At 37.2% G+C, this 22,615-nt stretch overlaps 1 protein-coding gene across 1 annotated transcript; it reads left to right on the top strand.

Annotated features, from left to right (window-relative positions):
• The first annotated feature begins 4,278 nt into the window (after positions 1-4,278).
• LOC145220621 (uncharacterized) lies at positions 4,279-5,889 on the top strand. Its single transcript, XM_080087820.1, has 4 exons — positions 4,279-4,389; positions 4,508-4,587; positions 5,111-5,228; positions 5,694-5,889. The coding sequence occupies exons 1-4, from the start codon at positions 4,305-4,307 to the stop codon at positions 5,747-5,749; spliced, it is 339 nt and encodes a 112-aa protein (XP_079943946.1). The 5' UTR covers positions 4,279-4,304; the 3' UTR covers positions 5,750-5,889.
• The last annotated feature ends 16,726 nt before the right edge of the window (positions 5,890-22,615 follow it).

The raw sequence follows: 22,615 nt of genomic DNA, 5'->3' as shown, positions 1-22,615 counted from the left end.
ACGTGATAAACCTGTATGCCTTGTTTGTTGCAAACAAGTAACAGCAAAGAAAAAATCAAATCTGGAGCGATGAAATATAAAATCACTTTTGTGCTTAGGGTATTATTCCAAGGAATTTGAACATAAAAAAATATTTGGCCCGCCCGAAAATATTGTGCAATTCATGCGGCCCGCAGTACTAAGTAGGTTCCCCACCCCTGGTGTAAACGATGAACTCAATAAACTTGTTTTTTGTCTATGGTATATGAGTGAGAAAAGGAAAATTTACCTTTGACTGGTTTATACTATACAATCGTTTACAGCAGCGGTTCCAAAACTTTTTTATATTTCTTTCAAAACGGTCCCTTTGCCATTATTTTGAGGGCTCGCGGTACTTGAGCCTAAATATGTATTTCATAAAAACGAAAGTTGATTTCAGAATTTTAGCTAATTATGCAAAATTGCGCATAAAAGTCATCCAAACACAGCTTGTGACATCACAGACAAGACAAATGCACTACAATTGTGCGCGAACAATTACATTTTTGATGGTTGTCATTCAATAAAGGGTATTGTTAAGCAATGGAGAAAGTTGATTCTCAATTCTACTTTGATTTAAACTTATTTAGTGGCACAAACTGACGCCAAATAAGATTATACAATTACTTCAACCGCTTCGCGGTCCCCTAAAAATTGCCTCACGGACCCCTAAAGGACCGCGGAACCCAGTTTGGGAACCGCTGGTTTACAGCATACAATAGTTCTAGACTAGAGGGGCAGCAAAAAACATAATGGATAACGGGGTTGCAGTTTGGAAGGTTTTGAATTTATTTGTACATTCAGATGAGGACAAATGATTTTTATCTGCAATTAAGACCAATAAAATATTGTCCAATTTTGCCCGCTTAACAAATGTTTTTAGAGTGGAATAAAAATTCCGATAGTACATGGTACCGGTGTAGGGCAGTGGTTCTAGTCTATGGACCACCAGTTTAATTAAAAGAATATCGTGGACCAGTACATCGGTCAGTAAGGTTAAAGAAAGCATCCACAACACGCATATTGTCTTGAAATATATTTCTTCAAGACAAAATTTCCAGGAGTGATATCAAACAACTGAAAGCTAACAATAAATCGTCAATAACTTGAACAAGCTTTTCAGTAATGAATATTCAATATATTTAATTCAATAAATTAGCAACTATTTCCAGTTCATCATTAAATACAAACATCCTGTGGACCACTCAATAAAGCCATTATGGACCACCAGTTGAGAACCACTGGTGTAGGGCGTTTAACTATGATCCAATAATTGTACTTTTTTGGGCTTCAAAATAGTTAAACGTTGAACTTTAGGCTTTGCAATTTTTAAAATGCAGTTACGTCGCTTTGTCTTTTACAGGTGAAGTTAACTTAACCTAAAGTGACCTTCAGTTAAACCTGTCATACAGTCAAGGTTGGTTTGGTATTCATCTGCATTAAATCCCCTGCGAACTTGTATGCACTACTGCGTCTGCAATAAGGCAAGGGACTTTCTAAAGAGATATGCCTCTTAAAACCAATAGGACGCATAGCAGCAGTTCATTTGTCAAACAGGACGGTGCTTCAGAAGTCTTGTGGTCAGCTTTCTGTGCCAAATCCGCTTCGCTTCGTTTTTTTAACACTCCAGTGGCACTGGGGCACATTTCAAAGTTGTTTTTAAGGACTGCATATGCAGTGCCGAAGTTGTGAGCAAGGCTAGGGTGGTATGGGTTGATTGTAACTTAGCAAATAATGACAGTGAAAAGCTTAGCATTTATATATTCGACTATGTAAGTTTGGTAGCAAAAATCAGGAATGATGTACATCAGTTGATATTCATTTATTGTAACTAAGAATGAACATGTTAAGTTGCAATGCTGAGTTTGAGACAAAAGCGCATTTCTAGGCTTGTTTTGTTACTTGGACAAACAAGTCGATGTAGAATGCGTAGAGGAGTGTTAAATCTTTGCCGGGTTTACAGTTTTGACCGCTGTAAGACATATAGGCCTAACAAAATTCAAAGATTAAGCTGCCTATCTTGACAATGAAAATGCGCTTTAAAGCCTGCAAAACGTACTTTGGATATAAACCTAAGAATAAGTCAACAAAACAGGATATCAGATAACAGTACTGGTAGGTGTTATCCCTTACCGCTCCAAATAAATGGTAGCCACCTCAACTATCATGAGTTGACAAAAATCAGAAAGTCTTGAGCCACAAGTTAAATAATGGAACAAAGACGAGCCATAACATTGGAACTTTCTGGGAAATTTACAGACGTTCTTTCTCTTTACACACGGCGCGAAGACTCAGCAAAAACCGCTTTGGGGTGTTTTTGGCTGAATTGTAGAGGAATGTGCGCATTGTTATAATTTTTACGAAAGACTGTTCCTCTTTTGTTGGCATGATAAACTAAAGGACCCGTGGCTGGATAGTGACAAACATTGGTACTATAAAAGTTTGTTTTAGCAGTGCGGCAGGGTAATTCAGAATCTTGGGCATTTCCATGAAATAACAATCGCCATAGATGGCAGTAATCAAGAGTAAATCCCCCAAATCAACGTAAAATAGTTACTTGACCATTGTGTTTGCTTTATCCTGCTCAAGCCTTTGCCTAGCTAACATTTGGATGGTTCTTATTGTTACCATTTTCACAATAGTTACCTTTGTGTTGGGAATTTGGAATGTCCCGTTTTTCACTATAAATTCCGCCTCGTAAATCAGAGCAAACTTCACGCTTTTCGTATGCTAAAATCACAAGGTAATGCGTATGTGGACATAATCGGTGTGATGAATTTGACTGTGGTTCAGGGTCATAGGAGTTTCTCAAATGCATTTAACACAGAGCTATTGACTTTGAACAAAATATTGCTAAGAATGCATCTACGTTTGAAAGGTATTCAAGGACCCTTTTGTTACCAAAAGCGTAACTTAAAATGCATTAGGTTTGCTGCATTTATTTAACTAAACTTAATTTTCAGTGTGGTGTATACCGGACAATCAGTAATTTAGTGGCAAGTTTACACCCAGTGTTACAGTAATAAAAAAGTTACAAAAAAATACGATTCTATACCTTTAACGGTTCTGCTGTGCAAACGCCTCTAATGCTCTGCTTAATCCACCATAAATTCGAATCAAGCCACGCCGAGTGCCGGCGGTTAACGTCACAAATAAACTAAGTTTGAACATAAACAACAGCGTCAGCCGACCTATAGGGTACAGAACGGACAAAGCTCCATGGTTCCTTTCAAAGATCAGACCTAAGGCTTAGCTATGAATTTCGCAGTTGCCGGTTGGTAGTAAGTCGTTTATCTTTGTTGAAGTTAGAATTTAAACTCCAGATAGTCGTTAAATTCTAACTTAAACAAAGATAAACATAGCAAACTGATGCGAGTAGAATAATGTGCATTCAGAAGCAGATCTTGCAGCAAACAAGCATGGCACTGCAAATGCACACTGATATCATTAAATGTTTGCTTATTTAAGCTGTGCAAAAGTGAGTTAGGTAATCAGAGATTTGGGCGACTACCCAAGTAACCCCAACAGTTACTCGGATAGAAAAATACGATTAATGACAGAAAATGACAAAATACAAAGTTGAAGTAATAGGATCATTTCTATAATTAGGTTACTTTTCATGGCCAGTCTGCGATGCTTGCTTACATGCGATTTTTAAGGTGAAGTGTTGCGTTGCAAAGATGCAGCAGATATAATGATAGAAATATAGCCAAAGTTAAACTTGTGATGACACTATTGACTACAGTATACTTTAGTAGACCTAAGGTCAACAGTGGCTTGTGAGTTACAAATTAAGTTCAGTTATGTTGTTGTCTGAGATATATGAAATTGTATCTAAATATGCCTTTTTTAAACTTTTTGCCAGAAAATTTGAATACAGGTTTGGTTAAAGCCTGTAATGGTCCCAAGACACAACGTAAAACTCTTGAAAGAAGTGGCCTACATTCCGCAAGCTCTTTGTGACAGTTGTAGGGGGTAACGTACGCAAATCGCAGAATTTTCACACCTTTTGGTGGAGAAATGCTTGTGTGGTGCAAATACGAAGGTGTCAAGCTTTGTGGACAAACTCTAATGTTTCTTTTCCCATTTCATTGGGCTTTTTTGCCTGAGACTTAAAACCACCATTTCTAGCAAACGAGGTTGTTTTGTTGCAGTCTCGTTTCCAATGTAAGGAAGCATTTACTCAAGAGCATCTGTCTGACAATCTGCTAACAATTTTATCCGTTTTTTTGCAGATTTTGCATATGTTGTGTAGGATTTTGTCATTTACTTTTGTGCAACCAAAAATGCATTTGCGATTTTATGTCTGCTGCGTTGTGCTGATGCTTTTGATACGGAACTGTAGAAGCAACAAAGCTGCAGCCATCCAAGGTTAAAATTTACCTAACAATGAGGATATGTAAAAATTGTAGAGTTTTTGTAGTGTGTTTCATGTTGTGTGGCCCTAAAACATGTATGACATGAGTATATCTTTTTCATTATGTTTCAGATATTCAAAGAACAGACGTGGAAGCCGAAAACAGTTTTATGAATATGGATAACGTTTTTGAAAGTGAACTGGATAACCAGGTATGCAAAACACTTTTCTAGCAATTATGGAAGATTAGGTATGCTTGTTATATACCCATATGGCTTAGGTAGAGGCTACTGGTAAAATATCTTTTAAAGTGTAAATTATGTGTAAGTATGTTATGAAGTGCTGCTCAAAATAGTTTTAACTGTTAATATTTGGGGCTGGTTCCATGCATTAGAAAACAAATAGTTTTGCATGATCTACTTTAGGCCAATCTTTTCATTTTCCTGGTATGGATAAAAGTTTGTCTTAACAGCATAAGGATGTCCCGTGTACCGAAAAAAGATTTCAGGGAGAATTTATAATTCCGGATAAAACCCGAATAATAGCACCCGCACAAGAGTCAAAACGGTGACAAACCGTATTTGCAAAACAGTTATAATTAAGTGGTGCCCTGTACCAGCTCAAGATCCCCAACTCAGTTACAACAACAAATAAAACCGCGTTCCTATTTTTGTCAAAACATTACTCAAACTCCCACCTCGACCCAAACAGGTTTTGTGTTTCCCTTTCCCACAGATCAGTGAATTGGATCTCCACATTCGACTTCCACGATCGAACAGCAAAGGCAAGCGGTTTCACGCCATCTGCAGGCGATTTTTTTGCCGGATTCGGAAGTGTTTTGGTCTAAAGAAATGTAAGGGATTAATTTTAGTTGATTTGACCGTGTTTGGAGCAATGTTAGCCATTTTTAAACCTAAACTTTGTTGAAACTAAGTTAACAAGGCTAAATTTAAAATACATACCCAAACGTTGTTTCATGCAAATTTAGGTACATGTAACAACCTTCCTTTGGCTAAAAACCATCGTTTTTATAGGTAAGAAAAATTAAAAAAAAATTTAAACGTCCGCTTTAAGTTCGTGCGTAAATTTGAGGCGAAAAATTGTTGCTTTGTTATTGAAACAGCACCCACTTTCTACACGAACGGCATTTACTCGACCTTCTGCTTATTTTTTTACAGCAGTTCGCACTGTTTTTTGAATGAGGTTAAAGCGCAACGTGCAATTAAAGGCATTTGAATATTTTAGGGTAAACTTAAAGCCTTATCTGGTGTTATGAAATTTAACGATTTCAATTAAAGAAATTTCCTTACGTTTGCAGTCACGTGGCTTTGTCATCGGTGTCATAACCATTCATGTGGATTCAAGATTCTCTGAAGCTAAGAGGAAGCAGGAAGATGTTTGATGCAGGAAACGATGTTTGCTCTGCATATAACGTGTATTTGTAAATACGTGTGTTTTTCCTATTGTTTTTTTTTTGTGTGTTTTCTTTACCCAAAATAAAAGTTCAGTGTGAGCAACAATATTGTTCAAAGCATGTTTGTTTTGTAGACAATTTTACCAAAAATCTACTGTCATACTGTCATACGAGTTTATGTGAATTTAAAATACATCAGCAGGATTTCAATCTAACAGATTGCACGTGTTAGAAAACGCAGTTTAAACTTTCAAAGGCGTATATCCAAAATAATAAATTTAAAAAGATTGTTTAACAGCGAGTAACAAAGAAAACATTACACATTTGCCTGTTCATAAGTCTATTATTATCAGGGATATGCTGACAACAATAAGGAAGCGTAAAGCAAAATACCTCATTCTTACATGTTTTAGCTCAAGACAGTATTAAATACCAGAGTCTCAAAAATGTGTTTGCCAATGGTGGAGGTATGAAAATAGACTTGACCATTTTTGTTGTTGTTGTATTGTGCTTTATCAAGTTATAATCCAATGCCTCCGTCCCTAATCGTCTATTTCTTCACCAGCGTCCCCTATGTAATTGCAAACGCCGCCCAAATCGGAAAATGGCGCTTTAAGAACCATTGGGTTTTTTGTCAAATTTTATATAATTTTATAGAGTATTTGCGTATACTCAAAAAATGTGGGTCTGTATTGCATTATGGCAAAAATATGCCTAATTAGCAAAGAAACAATTTTATAGAAACGATCAAAATACTTTTGCCAAGGTCAAGTGCAGTGTTTCGCTTTGATACATAGTCTAGTTCTTTTGGTTCAAGGTCAACAAGCACATGCAAAGCCTATGAACCGAATCGTTAAAGTAAACGCGGCAAATCACGTAAAGTAGTGGAAAGTTTTTCGTGTCGAGCGAGGTAAGGGAATTTTCCCTCGTCGACTCGTTTTAAACTCCCCTTGTTACCACATTGTTTTGGGGTTTACCAAATTTCGTACAACAATGTCATATGTTTAAAAGTTCCTTATTTTAAAGTTTTAAAAATAGTTTTCTCGTGGTTAATCACTAGTACGTGCTACACAAAGCTACAAAACTAAGCACTATAATGAAACACTTGATTCCAATGGTTTGCAAATGCCAATGTGAATACTAATTCACATGCATAAGTTTACTTTTTTGCCAACGACATCTAACTTAAAACCAATCAAAAGATGACTCTTCACACAATATACGGCACCAAAACCTCACTACAGTGGATCCCCTGCGCCCCTGTAAGTGAAAATATAAACCTCTTGAAGTCCAAAATCACCATTTTTTGCCCTGTTTGGGGTGGCACTTTGCAAGACCCTTTGTTTTTATGCTCGTAAGGAAAAAATCTTATAAAGTTCACAAAATATTCTAGTTACTATCAAATTGAACAAAATGAACAGAGCATCTTTCACCCCACATTTTTGTAATATTTTGTAGCCAAATTCTACAAATAGTTTCGTTACGTTTACCTGGATGTTTCAACTTTAATTTGAATTTGAAAATTGTTGCTTTTTAGGAACACAGGCATTCAATACCCAATAGAAAGCTTACAATATCCAAAAAGTCCTCCACAGATTTTGTCGATGACCGCATTTAGTAACAGCAATACTTCCGTATTTCAGCGATTTTCATGACAGCATTAAACCAACAAGTCCTATATTTCAGTTCCTCAAATTTCACAAACAAACAAAAAACACCTGACCAAAACTTTCGCCCTTAAAACGTGATCTACTGATGCAACTGCACGCTAAACGTACAATATTGTACTGTTTGAATACAACTGGCTGTAAGTTTACAAAGTTGATCAAAACAAGGTACGAAGGTATTACTCGGAATTCTATATTTGGATCAGGGGTTTTCAACAACAAAATTAGAGGATTAGAGGTTCATTACACGTAGCCGTAAGGAAAAACCCTATTTCAAGGCTAGTAGCTTCATTACTCTTTGACACTCCAATCGACCGCTGGACAGTACGAAATATTGCAACTGACGAAAAGTCGTAAAATTCACGGCTTTTAAAGGTCAATGACACACCAACGTTTGCAATTAAATTTATACGATTCTTGCCCAAGTTTAGAATTGAAAATTTGTCACGAATTAAATGGGGTTTCCCCAGACGTGAATAGACGGACAATGGCTTGGTTTAAGGGTTAATAGGGGGTAAAAATAGACCCCAAAAAGCGTTTTATTAATCAAACCGTGGGAAATGTTCAATGTTGGCAAGGGGTCACATAAAAAATCTCGCTAATCGGCAAAACATTAATAAAATTACAAGTTCTTTAAAATCTGGTCCAGTACTTTTAAAAACTGAAAAGTTAAGCAGAAAGCTACAAGTTAAAAACCTGGGAAGTTCCCACTGTTGCGCCACGAGGTGAAAGTCTAAAACACAATTGCACTACAATGCCAAGTTTACAATCTAAACCCAGCTCCCCATGAAACCACAAACGTGTGGCGTAATTACTTTTACTGGCAAGGCACGATTTAGAAAATTTTGACAACTTGGGAAAAAAACAAAAAATCTTTCAGCCGAAAATATTGCGTGGCACGTGCTGCGGTCGGGGTAAACTTCGTCAGCTGCAGACCTACGTCACTAAACCTGGAGGCACGATATAGAGAAGCATGCCGAAGTTTCCTGTAGTATCGTGGTATAAATAGGAAGATTCCATTTGTGAAACCTCATATGCAAAGGATAGGACAGTGACAAGATGTTAAGGTTTAACCCATAACAGATCTTGAAAACTGCTAGGTTGAAATGTTCAGTGGTAACTCTTTATGTGTTTTGTAGTGAAGTTGGTAAACATCGCAGAGTGTTGGGCAAGGACATTCAGTGAATGTTTTTCATAGAAAACATAAGGTATTGGACCTTGAGAACAACATTTATAAACCTTATGTAATAAACATATCCATCTACAATTTCAACTCTTCTTTGCAATGTTGTCAAAGACAACGTTAAAAGTTTATTATAAGATGTATTTTTTTACTGTAATCTGTTTAATCTTTGCCTTATTAATCGTCTGTCAAGGCAAAATGGAAGAAAACGACAACCCAGGTAAAAAGCAAAGAGATTCCTATGACAGAAAGCGCTTGTGGTAAAACCCTAAAACAAATAGTAAATGCTTGGGTAAAAAATGTCTAGCTAAAACTTATAAAGGTAGAATTTGAAAATATACATGAATTTTTTTATAATCAAACATTTAATATTCCACGTACATAGGTGAAATGGAAAATTGGAACCAACGGATAAGCCTCCTTGAGAATGTAAGTTGTTTTGTAGAAAAAACACACCTACGAAAAAACAAGGTCGCCAAATGTTTGTTTTTATATTTGTTTCGATATAGCAGCACCAATACCATAAAATTATTGTTAATATTACAAAACAGGTTTCGGAAAAAAGCAAATGCTGTTATGACGATTGTTCTGCTATTTTTCTTTTTTCAATGAAAGATTTTTGAACAACATATAGCTTTTAAAAAACCATTTAAACAAAAAAAACACTAAATATTACCAAGTGGCAGTAAAACAAACTATACAACACTTTTATAATAGACCTTTGTCGTTGTTTAAATAAGCTACTGCTTCCAGGCATAATGTGTAAACGAGTATTGCCTTGTCGTCGATATTGTAAAAAAACGATTTAATCGTTTATCAAACTTCATGTGTTTCAGTTGAAGAATGCTGCACATACAATTTTACAAAAAAAATCCGAGTTTTTTTTTAATTTTGCAGCTGTCAGACACAAAGCTCGAACAGCGAAACAGGAGGGAAATTCGGACTGAACGGGAAATTATGGAGGATCGTTGTGCAAGAAGAGGATTTTGTGCGACGCACAACTGCTCAGAGATGATAAAGCGGCCTGACACCAAAATAGGCGCTGGTAAGAATAAGTTAAAAACCTTGCATTTTTACAATTCTTAATACTAAAGCAGTTACACAGCAATTCAACTAACGCTTAACAATCCTTAGCTAAAGGGCCTGCTCCCCTTTTTCAGACAAATTAAATCACAGTGTTTAAATGTAGTAAAATGCGTAGGGATTTTGGGGAATGCTTTGCAAAAATTCCGCGGTGTTTTCCCTGAATTTTTACGAAATATTTAACCGTCATTTTCCCCTGAACCTAAAATTCCCTTTTCAATGTTGGGGTGATCGACATTTACATTTAATAAAGAAGAGGAACCAAAAAAGTACTGGTATCTCGTAACAGAGTAATAATGAGTCAAACTATAGCTGGGTTCAAAAAAACAACTTTCGTATTTCAGATACCTGATTGCGAAAACATTGGGAACCGGTATCTTAGAATTTACATAAAGCAAGAAACAACTAGTATTAACATGTAGGCTGCTCATAATTAGGCTAATAATGAATACAGTAGTCTTAAAAATAATTAAAAATAAAACGTTGCAATTTTCTGTGGGCATTTTTATAATGTTTGTATTTTTATTTCAGCACGCTTAAAACAATGTCTTCGTTGCAAAATTCATAAGTTTTGCGGAGTTTCCAATCCTATCGCTTAAGAAGCAAAAAAGTCTTCGAAGACTTAACTAACCTGCCTAAGTAACTAACCATTGCCAGCTTGTCAGTTTGTTTGCTACCTTACTATATTTTGACACACCATTGCTGCTACCCTTCTAAACACGATCATGATATTTTTTCGTACTTACATTAAGAATTATTCTGAAATTGAGTAGTAATGTATATATCCTATAGCATCGCTTGACCTGAGTGTTTTCTGTAAATTTCCCCCCGAAGGAAGTATTAGGTGCTTTGTCCACATAAACTTCGCTTTAGATTGGGCATTTTCATAGTTTAAAATGCGTTTTATAATGCTATTTTCTTTTCCATTGATTTATACCAAATCCGGTAGCCATTTTGTATCTAACTTGCTCACGTGTGTTATGTTATATGTAACTACTAACAAAACCCTAGAGGTCATTTTGTTGCAAATTATACATACTTTAGTGCAAAAAATTGTAATTTTTTATGTCGTATAAAAATGTGACTAACGTTCGCGAATTTGTAATAAAATAAACAGTATTTATTACACCTGAAAATTGTTGTTTTGAGTGTTTTACGAACGAAACAAATAGCTAGCAAACGCAATGCAAAAAATTTGTGGTAGAAGGCTGTTTACAAGTAAATACTGTTCCTAAAAATACAACTGAATCCAAAAATAAATGGCCGACAAGAAACTTAACCCTATAACTTCAGGCACAATTTTACCGCTTGGCCGAATTGACGTCATAAATTCGCGGTCAATAGTGCAGGGTTGCTTAAGCTGCATAGTTTGAGCTTTGAAGTAGGTAAATTGTGTATAGAGTTGAAAAAGCAGGAGACAGTGTAATTTAATTATTATTGCAGCCTTTGTACGTCAATCAATTGTGTTTGTACCAAGCCATTCAAGTCAAAATGTTAACAAAACGTCGCGTGACAACCACACATGCTTATTTGCATCTGTCAATTTTCTTCCAACGTGTCAGAAGATTAATAAACTTTCCTTATTGTTCAACAGTCAAATAAAAAAAAATCATCCAACGCTTCGACTTATTGTTTGCGGCGTCTTTATCAGGGTCAAGTCAGCTAGACAACACACTCTTGCCTATAAGAGCAAACAGAATAAAAAAAAGACAGTGATAAAACATTGATAAAAACTGTAGTTCCGCGGTGTAAAAGTGACCGACCGAAATTGTCAGAAGATTGTTTTAACTATGCATTGTTATATACTTATGCAAAGTAGCATATCATGAATTATGAAAAAATCTTCAACACAACCTACGAAGATACGCTTAAGTTTAGCGGCTAAACTATACCAATAAAGCAAACGTGTGATCCCTGAAATTCTACAAAAATGGTTTTGCTAACACAAGGGAAATTTTACACTGCAAGGACACGAAAGGTTTAAAAATAAACGGGTACCTAAAACCTATGTAAAGAAATCTGCAAACAAAATTGCACGTTTCATAATGCAGAATACCCGCCAAAATCACCCATGCCCCAACATGAACCAAAAAGCAATCATTCCGGACTAACACTACAACTCATGCGTTCATCGTTTTAACGCAGTTTTGCTGAGTGGCGGTTTTTGTGGCAACGTATAACGTGAAGCAGAGTTGCAAGCGGGCCCGAAATCTGAGCCCGAACCCGGCCCGAACCCGAAAGTATAAGCCCGAAGCCCGGCCCGAACCCGAAACGTTTTTGAGAAGCCCGTTTAGGCCCGAAATTTTGATTGACAGGCCTATCCACGAAAGCCTTGCAACAAAGGATGAGAAAGAAAAAAGATAAAGACAACAAACACAATGAACAATAGTAGACAATGAGGTAAACAATACGTTTTAGAGTAGGGTGGGCATTAGGTCAAAGCCAGAGAATTGTTACTAAAAAGTGGCGGCAACGGAACTTAAAGTAAGGCCCGTTTTGAGCCCGTTTTCTGACAAATACCTAAGCCCGAACCCGGCCCGAACCCGGCCCGAACCCGAACCCGGCCCGAAAAGCCCGGCCCGACTTGCAACTCTGACGTGAAGCGTTTCAAAATATCCGAAATTCGGTAAAACCCAAATGGGTTGCGGGAAACGTTAGCACAATACACTGTGGGTCAAACTTGTGTGCTGCGGTTTCAAAATAAAGCGTGTGATGCTAACTTGCGTTGCAGCAAGCAGACACGTATGGGTTTTGCCCCAAACAAATGTAATCAGCCGGTGTTTTTTCTAAACTCTTTTGTATGCTGTGGTTATTTTCGCGCTGATGTACTTGGCTGCGGAAAAAAAATACCGTTTTTTTTGCAGATTTGAACAAGTACTGTTCTCTAGCCATATGTTAAGATATGCCACACGTTTTGTAAATACGGGAAAATTTCTTTTTGTTAACTTTCGTAAGGAAAGTCTTCCGCCACATCATATAAGGCGTATGAACATGTTGTTGAAACGGAAACAGTATATTGTACAAAGCCTACATTTAAATGTATTAAGAGTAAATCTAGATGTTGGCTAAGGCATTGAAAAGTGATCAATGTCCATGTTCCATTTAGTTATCACTCTAAGCAGTTGCTTAATTATCATGCGTTTAAAAGGCAATCTGAAAATGCATAGTTAGCTTTTTGCATGCATTAATTTTTCGATTGCAGCAATGCTCAACTGAGAACAAAACACCGATATTTTTCGAATTATAAGTATATACCAGATGGGAAATATGACCACAACACGTTCATGTCATAGCGAAATAATGACAATAGTTTCATAAAAATTGGCCTAAATCAAGCTAGTAACAAAGCGTGGAAAATCGTCCAAAAAAGCGTTTACTTTGGTCGAGAAATAACAAACAGATATTTAAAGCAAATGACATTGCAATGCAGCGTGTGAATGCAATCTGCGCAAGTTTCCCAGATACAAACGTTATCACCCAAAACTACAAATTTGCGTAAAATTTTCGACGGATTCTGAAAAATCCGGAACCTGTTCAAATCAAAAAAGGCGACGCAATTTAGGCCCTTTTTGTGGCGTTTAGGTTCAAATGTTTGTTTTCATAAACAACAAACGTGAATTAAATGTCACTAAATAGAGCCACGTGGGAAAAAAACAGTTTCGGTTCAGAGCGGGTTTCGACTCTTCGTTTCAATCTATGCGACTTTAAAGCCCTAAAATTGGGACAGAGGTTAGCTCAAATGTTTCTACAGCGTTGTAAGCGTCGTAAAGAATGCATCTGCGTTATGTTTGTATAATTTGTGATGATTTCATTGAAACAATATTGACAAAAAACAAAGAATCACTCAAACACAATTGTTTCAATATCAACGAAGTCAAAACAAAGCCTTTAAAGTTTAAACGTTTGGTGGTTTTACGCCGTCCGCTCATATATGAACAAAAAGTTTCAAGAAATCACACAGAAAAAAAACTGCTCATGCAAACTAGACACACAAAAAGATCTTGGAAATTTAACCATCGCCAATCTGCATTCAAATGGCGGTGCTTAATGCACAAAAGTATGTCCAGAAACATGTTCAAACGAATTAGGTAACCAAAGCTCTTACTTGCGAATTTATAATTGCGCATGCAACCTTGATACGCCAATTGCGCCTCCACTTTATTACGCTCCGTAACGTACTTTTTAAGGCAGTGGTTCTCAACTGTTGGTCCATGGACCACTAGTGGTCCATGCTGACTTTTTGGGTGGTCCACAGAACGTTAATTATATTTTGTGTTAAATTGTAAATAGGCTAGTTGCTACATAATTTTGAATATTTTATTGAATATTCAGTGTGAAAAAGCTTGTCCAAGTTATTGGCCATTTGTTGTTATCTGTTATCTCTCCTTAAAATAAAATTGTGTATTGAAAGAATATATTTCAAGCCAACATGCTTGTTGTAAATTCATTTTTATGCTTACTTAACAATACTGATGGTCCACGATATTCATTTGATTGGACTGGTGGTCCATGGCCTGAAACGAGTTTAGAACCACTGTTCTAAGGTCATGCAGCTATTTCTGACGTTTTGATCATTCATAGTGCAATTGTGTCGCTATGTAAGTATTCTTTCACCAAGCGAAATAAACCCAACTCAATTCTTGGATTTCCTATATTTTTGAAAAATTCTTATTGGTGAAAATAACGGCCCAAATAGACGTAAAAAGCGACATGCTTTATTGTTCAAACGTTTCGGCAAATGCTCATGCCATCATCAGTGATATGAAGGCCACATCAGTTACACCCATTTATATGCACTTTAGTCGCATAAAGGAATGATTAAAAAATTCTTGTTTTTGAAAATTTCATTTTAGCACTGCTATAATATTTTCCAGCACTGGTCAAGTTTTGCACTGGTACAGGGCAACAACATCACCTACTGGAATGATTTTTGTGCTACATTTTTACAGTATACTTTGTACACAAATCTCAATTCGCCTCCAAACATACCTTAACCTACCGTGCGGCTATAATTATAGATCTTGCAAAGAATTAAAAGCAACATAATTGTGAACAATTTTATCAAAGATGTAAACAGGGATAATTCTGGCACACGCAAAATCGCAAACTTTGCTGTTGTAAACGTCAAATGAGCGTAGTGGCAACTTGCACCGACGAAAACTATTAATTCCGCTAAATTCGGGTTAAGTTAATTACTTATTAAACTCTATATCTAAGACCGAAATCCTGAAAGAAATTTTTAGGTCACCATATTAGGCTTTTGCCAAGAACTGATTTTTGCCAAACACATAAATAAATGCAGCTAGTACGCCGCCGTGCGGTAACTACAATGAGTGACTATATGTGTGTAAACTTTTTAATAGTTTTGTCAACCGCTTTAGGCTTGCAACACCTTGCGAGCTAGTTTGTTCAAGGAAACTTCGCTGACGAAAAATTGCCAAAAGTTTTCTGAAGAAAGTTATGGCGGTTAAGACTTTTCAACGTTTTTCAGCATCCACTTTACCATTAAGCACAAAAGCATGAAATGAATAGTCTATACTGTGAAACACATTTAAAAATCCCAAACAGCAATGCTCGACACGAAAAACTTATGGCTTCATACTATTTTCAGCATGTAAGCAATTATCAGATAACTGGAAGTAAAGACAATCAAATATAATCCCTTCTTACTTGAGAAGTTCCGTTCTAGAAGTAATCCGCTTTTTTAATTTGTTGGTACTGTTGTGTTCATGTTCAAACTACAAAATTTAAAAACTTTTTTTGATCTCTGATTATTTTACATCTATGACGCAAAAATATGTCCGGAATAGCTATTGAGGTGTTGATTCATTTAAAACAAATTAAATCATTGCATAAAGATACCAACAATTTGAAAACCTTGAAAAACGTTTGAATAGAATATGCATTTAAAAAAGCAAATGTGCAGCAAAGTGCATTTTCTTGATCCACTATTCTTTGCGTTTTCGTCCCGAGAAAATTATAAAACTTAAGGGAAGAATTTACTCCAATTTTTACATGTGGTCTGAGGTTATGTGAACTGTGAAGTAATTTTAAATGATCGTTTTATGGTTTACATCTACTATTAGTATATTAGGAAGGAACGAAAACGTTTTGAACTGTTAAGGGAGGACTTTCAAAAGAGGTTGGGAAACACACTTGGGGGCGTAAGAGTGTAAAACTAAATCACGTTCTTGTCCCTGAGCGACAAACACAAATTGAAAAAATGGTGGGAATTTGTCCTGGGGAGGGTCTTTGTTTCGAACCACGTAAAGAGATGGGAAGTTGGCTAAATGGCGCACCCGACCCATATACAGTCATAAAAAAGATTGGGATTTGAACTGGGGAGCGTCTAGGTCAGTGGTTCTCAACTGGTGGTCCATGATCACTTTTTGGGTGGTCCACTAAGTTTGGTGATAAACTAGAGATAATTGCATATTGTAGGTTGAAAGAGGATCAAAATGTTAACTGTTAATAGTTGTATCTCACTTCTTGAAAATCGGTGTTAAGCAATTATGTTTCAAGCACAAATAGTAGTTTTGTATGCGTACTTCGATCTTGCTCAAAAATGAAATGGTCCACGATATTATTTTTACTGGGGCGGGGGTCCATGCCCTGAAACGAGTTGAGAACCGCTGGTCTAGGTTCTAACCCCACGGGAGTTGAATAGTATGTTAATGAAATAATTTAAACTAAAATATCAAACAGAAAACAAAAATCACGAAAATCGCAACTCAGGTTTTGTAAGCGGTTGAAGAAAAAAACTGAAACTAAAATGTTAAGTGTTTGGAAACAAATGACTCATCTAACTCTACAAACTGACAGGCATTATTGCACTGAACAGTAAACCTCGGTCCCGTTTGGACCAAAATATTTGTCCAGATTAAGCGAAGATTCGATTTTTTAAGAAGTTGATTAGTTAAAAGCCTTATCACGTTACAAATCATTTGTACCTTAAGTTATGTCTGAATTATGCGTAGATCCGGGGTCTACATCAGTGCTTTTCAACCTTTTTAGTGGCACGGAACCCTTAAGGTATTTTGCAAAATTTTTCGGAACCCCAACAAAGCTGACTTTAGTACATGGAATACAAGCAAGCTACATAAACGGCACAAAAACAACTAATACGCCCATAGAAAAGTTTAACTTTAATAAAACAATTCACAGAAACGCATTTCTCAACTGGGCTCGTAGTGAAAATATTTGTACAATGTGCGCACATTGTTCGAAAATGTGCAAGTGATAATCCGCGCATATTGCTGCGCACTTTATGCAAAAACGCTCGCATGCCAAACTCGCATTACCATGTTGCTTGGGTCGGTCGTTTCCACATTTGTCTCGTTTGACCAGAGCGTATCCAGGCTGGATTTATTACGTCACAATTGATTGATGGTGTAACCAAGGTTAACTTCCACAGGCGAGTGTTACGGTTCGCATCAATGATATTGTGGATCAGTCATGTTAAATTGCTACAACAAACATCAATGAACCCCTGCGGAACCCGAAAAAGTTCACGGAACCCCTGTATAGGTGGCACGGAACCCCAGTTGAAGAGCCCTCGTCTACATGGAAAAGCTCTCATAGGCGACTTTTACATGTACTCATTAGAAAAAAACGTTAAATTCAGGTAAAAAACGACTGCAATAAACTCTAATCAGTCCATATGCCCGATCCAATATCATACGTTCAACTCAAAGCAAAGTTAACAAAACAACATACCACGATTTGCTTGATTAAGAAAACCAAGAAGACTGTTTGGTTTACATTTACCGAAAATTACCGGGTAGGTCATCTAGAGCAGTGGTTCTCAACCTTTTAAGTTTTTGGACAGGTAAACTTTCAAAACGAATTTTGCGGACCGGTGGACTTTCAAATAAACCCAAAATGTAATCACAACAAAAATATGCAATTCAAAAGAAGTATAAAAATTCATAAGAAGTTTGCTGCTGTCTGTTTGATATTATACGTGTTAAACGCGGTTCTAATGAAGTTTCTGCAAAGAAGTAGAGCGTTGACTTCCCCACGATTTCTCTGCCTCCAACATCTTGAATTTTGCAATTGAGGAATAAAATTGTGGTATATTAGGCGGACCGGCAGGAAAGTTGATGCGGACCGGCACCGGTCCGCGGACCGGCGGTTGAGAACCACTGATCTAGAGTCTTATGATATCTAATTCATAAAATGGGAGGAAAATAGACCACGTCTTAATATCTGTTCAAAAATCCCTTTGGATTGAATCAATTTTTACAGGAGATCGATTAAACAGTCAACTTTATATAACTTGAGTTCACGAAACCTCGTATCACCACGTTTAGACAAATGTTATTCCAATGCCGTGCGCACGCTGCTCACCAAAGTGGTGTTAAGGTACGCGCTGTTATTATACGCTGTATTATCAAGGCAGAAGTACCACCTGTGGATGTACAGCTATGCTTGTTCAAATCGTTACCCTACGCTCCTGTGTTATCATAGCCAAGTCGATGCTTCACTAGTTAAGCATGAGCTGAAGCATTGTTCAACAAGCTACCCTGTTTGCAATAGCAGGCGTTGTTTAGACTTCGAGTGCTATTCAACAGATGTTAGGTTGAATACAATTGCAGAGATCGAATGCACCTGTGTAGAGCAGACGCAATGGCGACAGGGCCTTAAAAAAACAATGCATTGACAATGGTACTTCTGGACCCGGAAAACATCTGTACCTAAGACCCTTGTGCATTTAATGTATATAGTATTGTATATATCATACGCTTTTATCTGATAAGTTACAACATACGAGAAATGTTCGAAAATTTATGTAATTTCTATGCACATTTTTTTGTAAAGTGGCTAGGTTAGTGGTTCCCAACGTCGAGCTTATGCTCTATGTGCACAGTTCGATTCCTATAGTGAAGAAATGTTTTATCGCATTAACTTTGTTCGTGGCATGTTCTTTGGTTGCTTGTTTAAGCCGAGGTAGTGTTGTATAACCAGGGTTGCCATCGACTTGAAGCCAAAAATAAGGACCACCAAAAAATTAAGTTTTCATATGAAACGAAACAAACGTTTTTGAACAAATCTTTGCACTTTTACGAGCCATGACATATCACATGCCATATATTTGGCCAGAAACAATCTGTTCCAGCAACTCGTTGTTCGTAAAAAATACTTTGTGAATCTCACGACAGTCCAGGTCTAGGTTTACTTTTACTTATAGCAGGAATTTGACTTGTAAGTGATGAAAATAAGACAAAATAAGGACGTTAGTCAAAAAGAAGGACATTTCTTAGAAATAAGGACAATGAACTTTTCTAAGACATAACCCTTCAAAATAAGGACAAATTTTAGAAATAAGGACGGTATGGCAACCCTGTGTATAACGCTTTGTTGTCTAACACAGGGGTCGGCAACCTTTTTTGCACTGCGGACCGGTTTTGAAACCAAAATTTTATCGCGGACCGGTCTTCAAAAAAAAAACTACAAATATTTAGCGATGAAAACACTTAAACTAGTTTATCATGCCCGATGTACATGGGCAAAATGTGTTAAAGCATTTAACCTCAAAAATGATACGGCCCGGTAACGAACCCCTCGCGGACCGGTACGGGGCCGCGGACCGGCGGTTGCCGACCACTGGTCTAACACAAGTATTTTATGAGCAAATTTGAGATCCTAAAGATAATTAGGATACGCATGGGCACAGACGTTTAGAAACCACTCGCTTAATTAAACCTTACATACGAAAACTGACATTTTTACGCAAATTAAAAGTTTCCGTGGGGGTAAAAAAGATGCAATTCTTGCTTGAATTGCAACAGTTTGCCACTGGCAATGTATTACAAATAACCTAAATTTCCATTATTGCTCCTTTCGTTTAAACGATGAACCACAAAGTGGTACGAAATAGATTAAGGTACAAAATTCGCAGCCTAAAAAACGTCATCAAGAAACAAACAAACCTGTATACTCGAGTCACAGCTCTAAGCGGGTCCGATATTAAATAAGGTTTTATTTACACCTAAGCCGTACTATGACCCCGACCCCGATACAAAAAGCCAGGCCCGACTTACAACTGATTTTTGAAGCATTGATGTAAAGTTGAGGAAAGAATATCGTATTGTTTTACCGAAATATATTAGTTGGTCTGTTTCCTATAGAGTCATCGTACACTGAGACTTGCAGAAGCCAAACAAGGTATGTCTGATGGCTGATGGGTAACAGCGCGGCACGAGGTTGTGCGCCACGTGACCCATTTGCAAACCACGTGGTCATGCAACCGTCAATATTGATTGGTCAATACAGTTCGAAACGAAAAACGCAGTTATTGTATAAGTAGGAGGTATATAGGTTGGCAGAAATATTGTGTTCGTTTAGGTAGGAGGGATTGTAGAATAACTTCTTACTAAGCAATTGTTATAGGCTGCTGCAGATATTTTTTTCGTTTCAAATGTGCTACGTTTAGGGATTGGTAAGGCCAATGCGCACGTTTTATCGTTTTAAATCGATATACGAATTATGCGGATTTAAACAGTCTTTCTGATAAAATAACTTAGGAGTGGTAAATTCTGTTCAGCCATTTTTCTTTAGCAAGAGCCATACCATATATTGCCGTAAAGTTTTTCTGTGCAAATTATTGGCTAATAATCAGAGCTTTACTTTACCTTAAATAGCAATTAAATAATAGCCCTTTATGTGTGTGTACACATTTTAAAACTGACATAAAGTTGACCATTTACGACTTCAAATTGATGATAATGGATAGGCTTCTTGTGGAGTCTATCTCTTGGTAAGTTAGGAGAGCCAAAAAAAAACGCGCAGCACAAAAGAAATTCCTGGTTGCATTTTTGGTGCCTTGCACGCAACAAGCTCGAAACCTAATAGAAGGCCTCTTGCCTCAAAAAGAAATGGAAACAAGAGTTCGGTTTTGGCGCGCAATCATGGGTGACTCGCTTTTGTTGCGAACTTTTTTACGGTAGATGGTTTTACTGCAATTTAACGCACAAATACAGCTGAACTGTCAGGTGATGAATACCATGGGGTAGAATGATAGAAAAGCTGTCGGTTTGAAGTGGTACAAAAACGAAAATAAAGTGGCAATTGCAAATTAGGCGTCCGTTTTTTAGGATTCGCTTCAGGTTCAATTGCTCCCCTCCAAAGAGTTTAACACGTTTTGGCAACTAAAATTTAGTTGTAATTTAAAAACGTGTTCAACTTCAAACAATATGTACGTCTTAAAAAGGGGCACAATAAAAACTTTAGCTATCAAGCGTTCCACAATATTTTGTACTGTTTGAGTTCAAAGGTTTTCGAAATCCGAAGGCCCTTGTATCAACTTGCTCGAAAACTAATATTAATCTACAAAAAACACACGCGCGTAAACAAAGAAATGGTCAAAAACCATAAAGCAACATTTAGGGCTGCGTGGGGTTCAAAATATCGCGCAACGGAAACGGTCACATATAACAAGTCCTCCCACGCCTGCATAAACAAATAAACAAAACTTTTCAATTCACCTGTAAAAAGAGTAACAACAAAAGAGTTGGGAGAAGAGATTGCTGGAAAAAGATTCCGAACAATAGAATCAACCGACAATGTGATGAGAAACCTTCGTTACCAGTTGAACGACAAATCCATACAAAATCAAACTCGCGGAAGATTGCGTGTCGTTTTTGTCGTTGGATGTAGAGATGAGCCGCAACAAGTATTTTATTACTTAAAAAACAGGAATGACTCGGTTTGAGCGAGAAGTAACAAAACGACGAAACCTACTAATAACGTTACTGGCTTGTTAGTCGTTCTGTTTGTCGCTTGTTTAATTAAAATTTCGATGTTTTTGAAGACATAGCTATGGAGAAAAAGTTTTAAAACCGCTTTTTTAAAATATGTTAGGTAATTTTTGGGTTGATCCAAATAAATTAACGGGCAGGACCAATTCAGGGTTCTAATTTAGCACTAGGTGTATGTTTCTGTACTCGTTTTCGTATATACTTTTACACAAAAGCACTTGCAGTTTTTTATCAAGCATTCTCATAAGCTGGTTTAAACGTTTCTTGGCGTGGACTGCAATCACGTGGTGGAGAAATCTGTGACGTGGGTAATATTGCGTAACCACGCCGTCATGTCTGGCAATAGAAAAGACAGAAAGATTGGCGGCAGCTGCCTCTGCAAAATACCTGTTCGCGAGCTCAAATCAGGGAGCGTCGCGTCACGCCGTTGTGACGTCATAAGGACCGCGTTCCGCATGGTTAGCAAACCTGGGCGCGTGAGGATGATGAAGTCTTATTTGTACGAGGGTTTAGAGGTAGCGGTTGGTTTGGTAAAGGATTTTTTGTCTACCTTACTTGAGTATACGATGAAGTTTAGTGCAGCAAAGCAAAATCGGTTTATTTCGTATGATGTTTATTTACGATTGGATACATTACCTTAAATCGTAAACTTAATGAAACAATTACGTTTGTTTAAGGTAAAAAAAACTTTTAAACAAAGAAATATATGCGCCCTTTTTCAAATAGGAAATGTTTGTTGGTTCAAAACGCTTGGTTGTCGCCATAAAGCAGCTTCAATGGTCACGTGTTTCCTGAGCAAACCTTTAGAACGCGGGCGCGAGTTTGTGTCTAAATTTCGCTCGGCAAAAAACATGATGAAACCATCGACAGGACGCCACACGAAAACCCGAAACAAACAGCTCCTAACTTTAGCCTGTTTGTTGTATAATAGAAGACCGAGGGCCGTTTTTTGAGTGAGCGAGGCAGCCACAGAGTAAGGTGATATTGCACAAAAGGTGCCTGTTACCTAAACAGTCAGTAGTGAATGGAAAGAGCTGCGTCAGAGTCGTAATCAAATCTTGGCCACTTGTATCGGTCTATTGTCCGGGCCGGTTGCGAGAAAAAATCGCTACTTTGGACTAAATAAGAGCCTTG

Source organism: Phallusia mammillata, chromosome 3, assembly GCF_965637545.1.
Source record: "Phallusia mammillata chromosome 3, kaPhaMamm4.hap1.1, whole genome shotgun sequence".
Lineage (NCBI taxonomy): Eukaryota > Metazoa > Chordata > Ascidiacea > Phlebobranchia > Ascidiidae > Phallusia > Phallusia mammillata.
This window is presented reverse-complemented; position numbering and strand designations above follow the sequence as displayed.

Excerpts from the sequence above, each read along its gene's own strand:
- LOC145220621 (XM_080087820.1), top strand. The coding sequence starts at position 4,305 with ATGCATTTGCGATTTTATGTCTGCTGCGTTGTGCTGATGCTTTTGATA. Across the intron at positions 4,390-4,507 it reads CAAAGCTGCAGCCATCCAAG|ATATTCAAAGAACAGACGTG; the intron begins GTTAAAATTTAC and ends ATTATGTTTCAG. Across the intron at positions 4,588-5,110 it reads AAAGTGAACTGGATAACCAG|ATCAGTGAATTGGATCTCCA; the intron begins GTATGCAAAACA and ends CCTTTCCCACAG.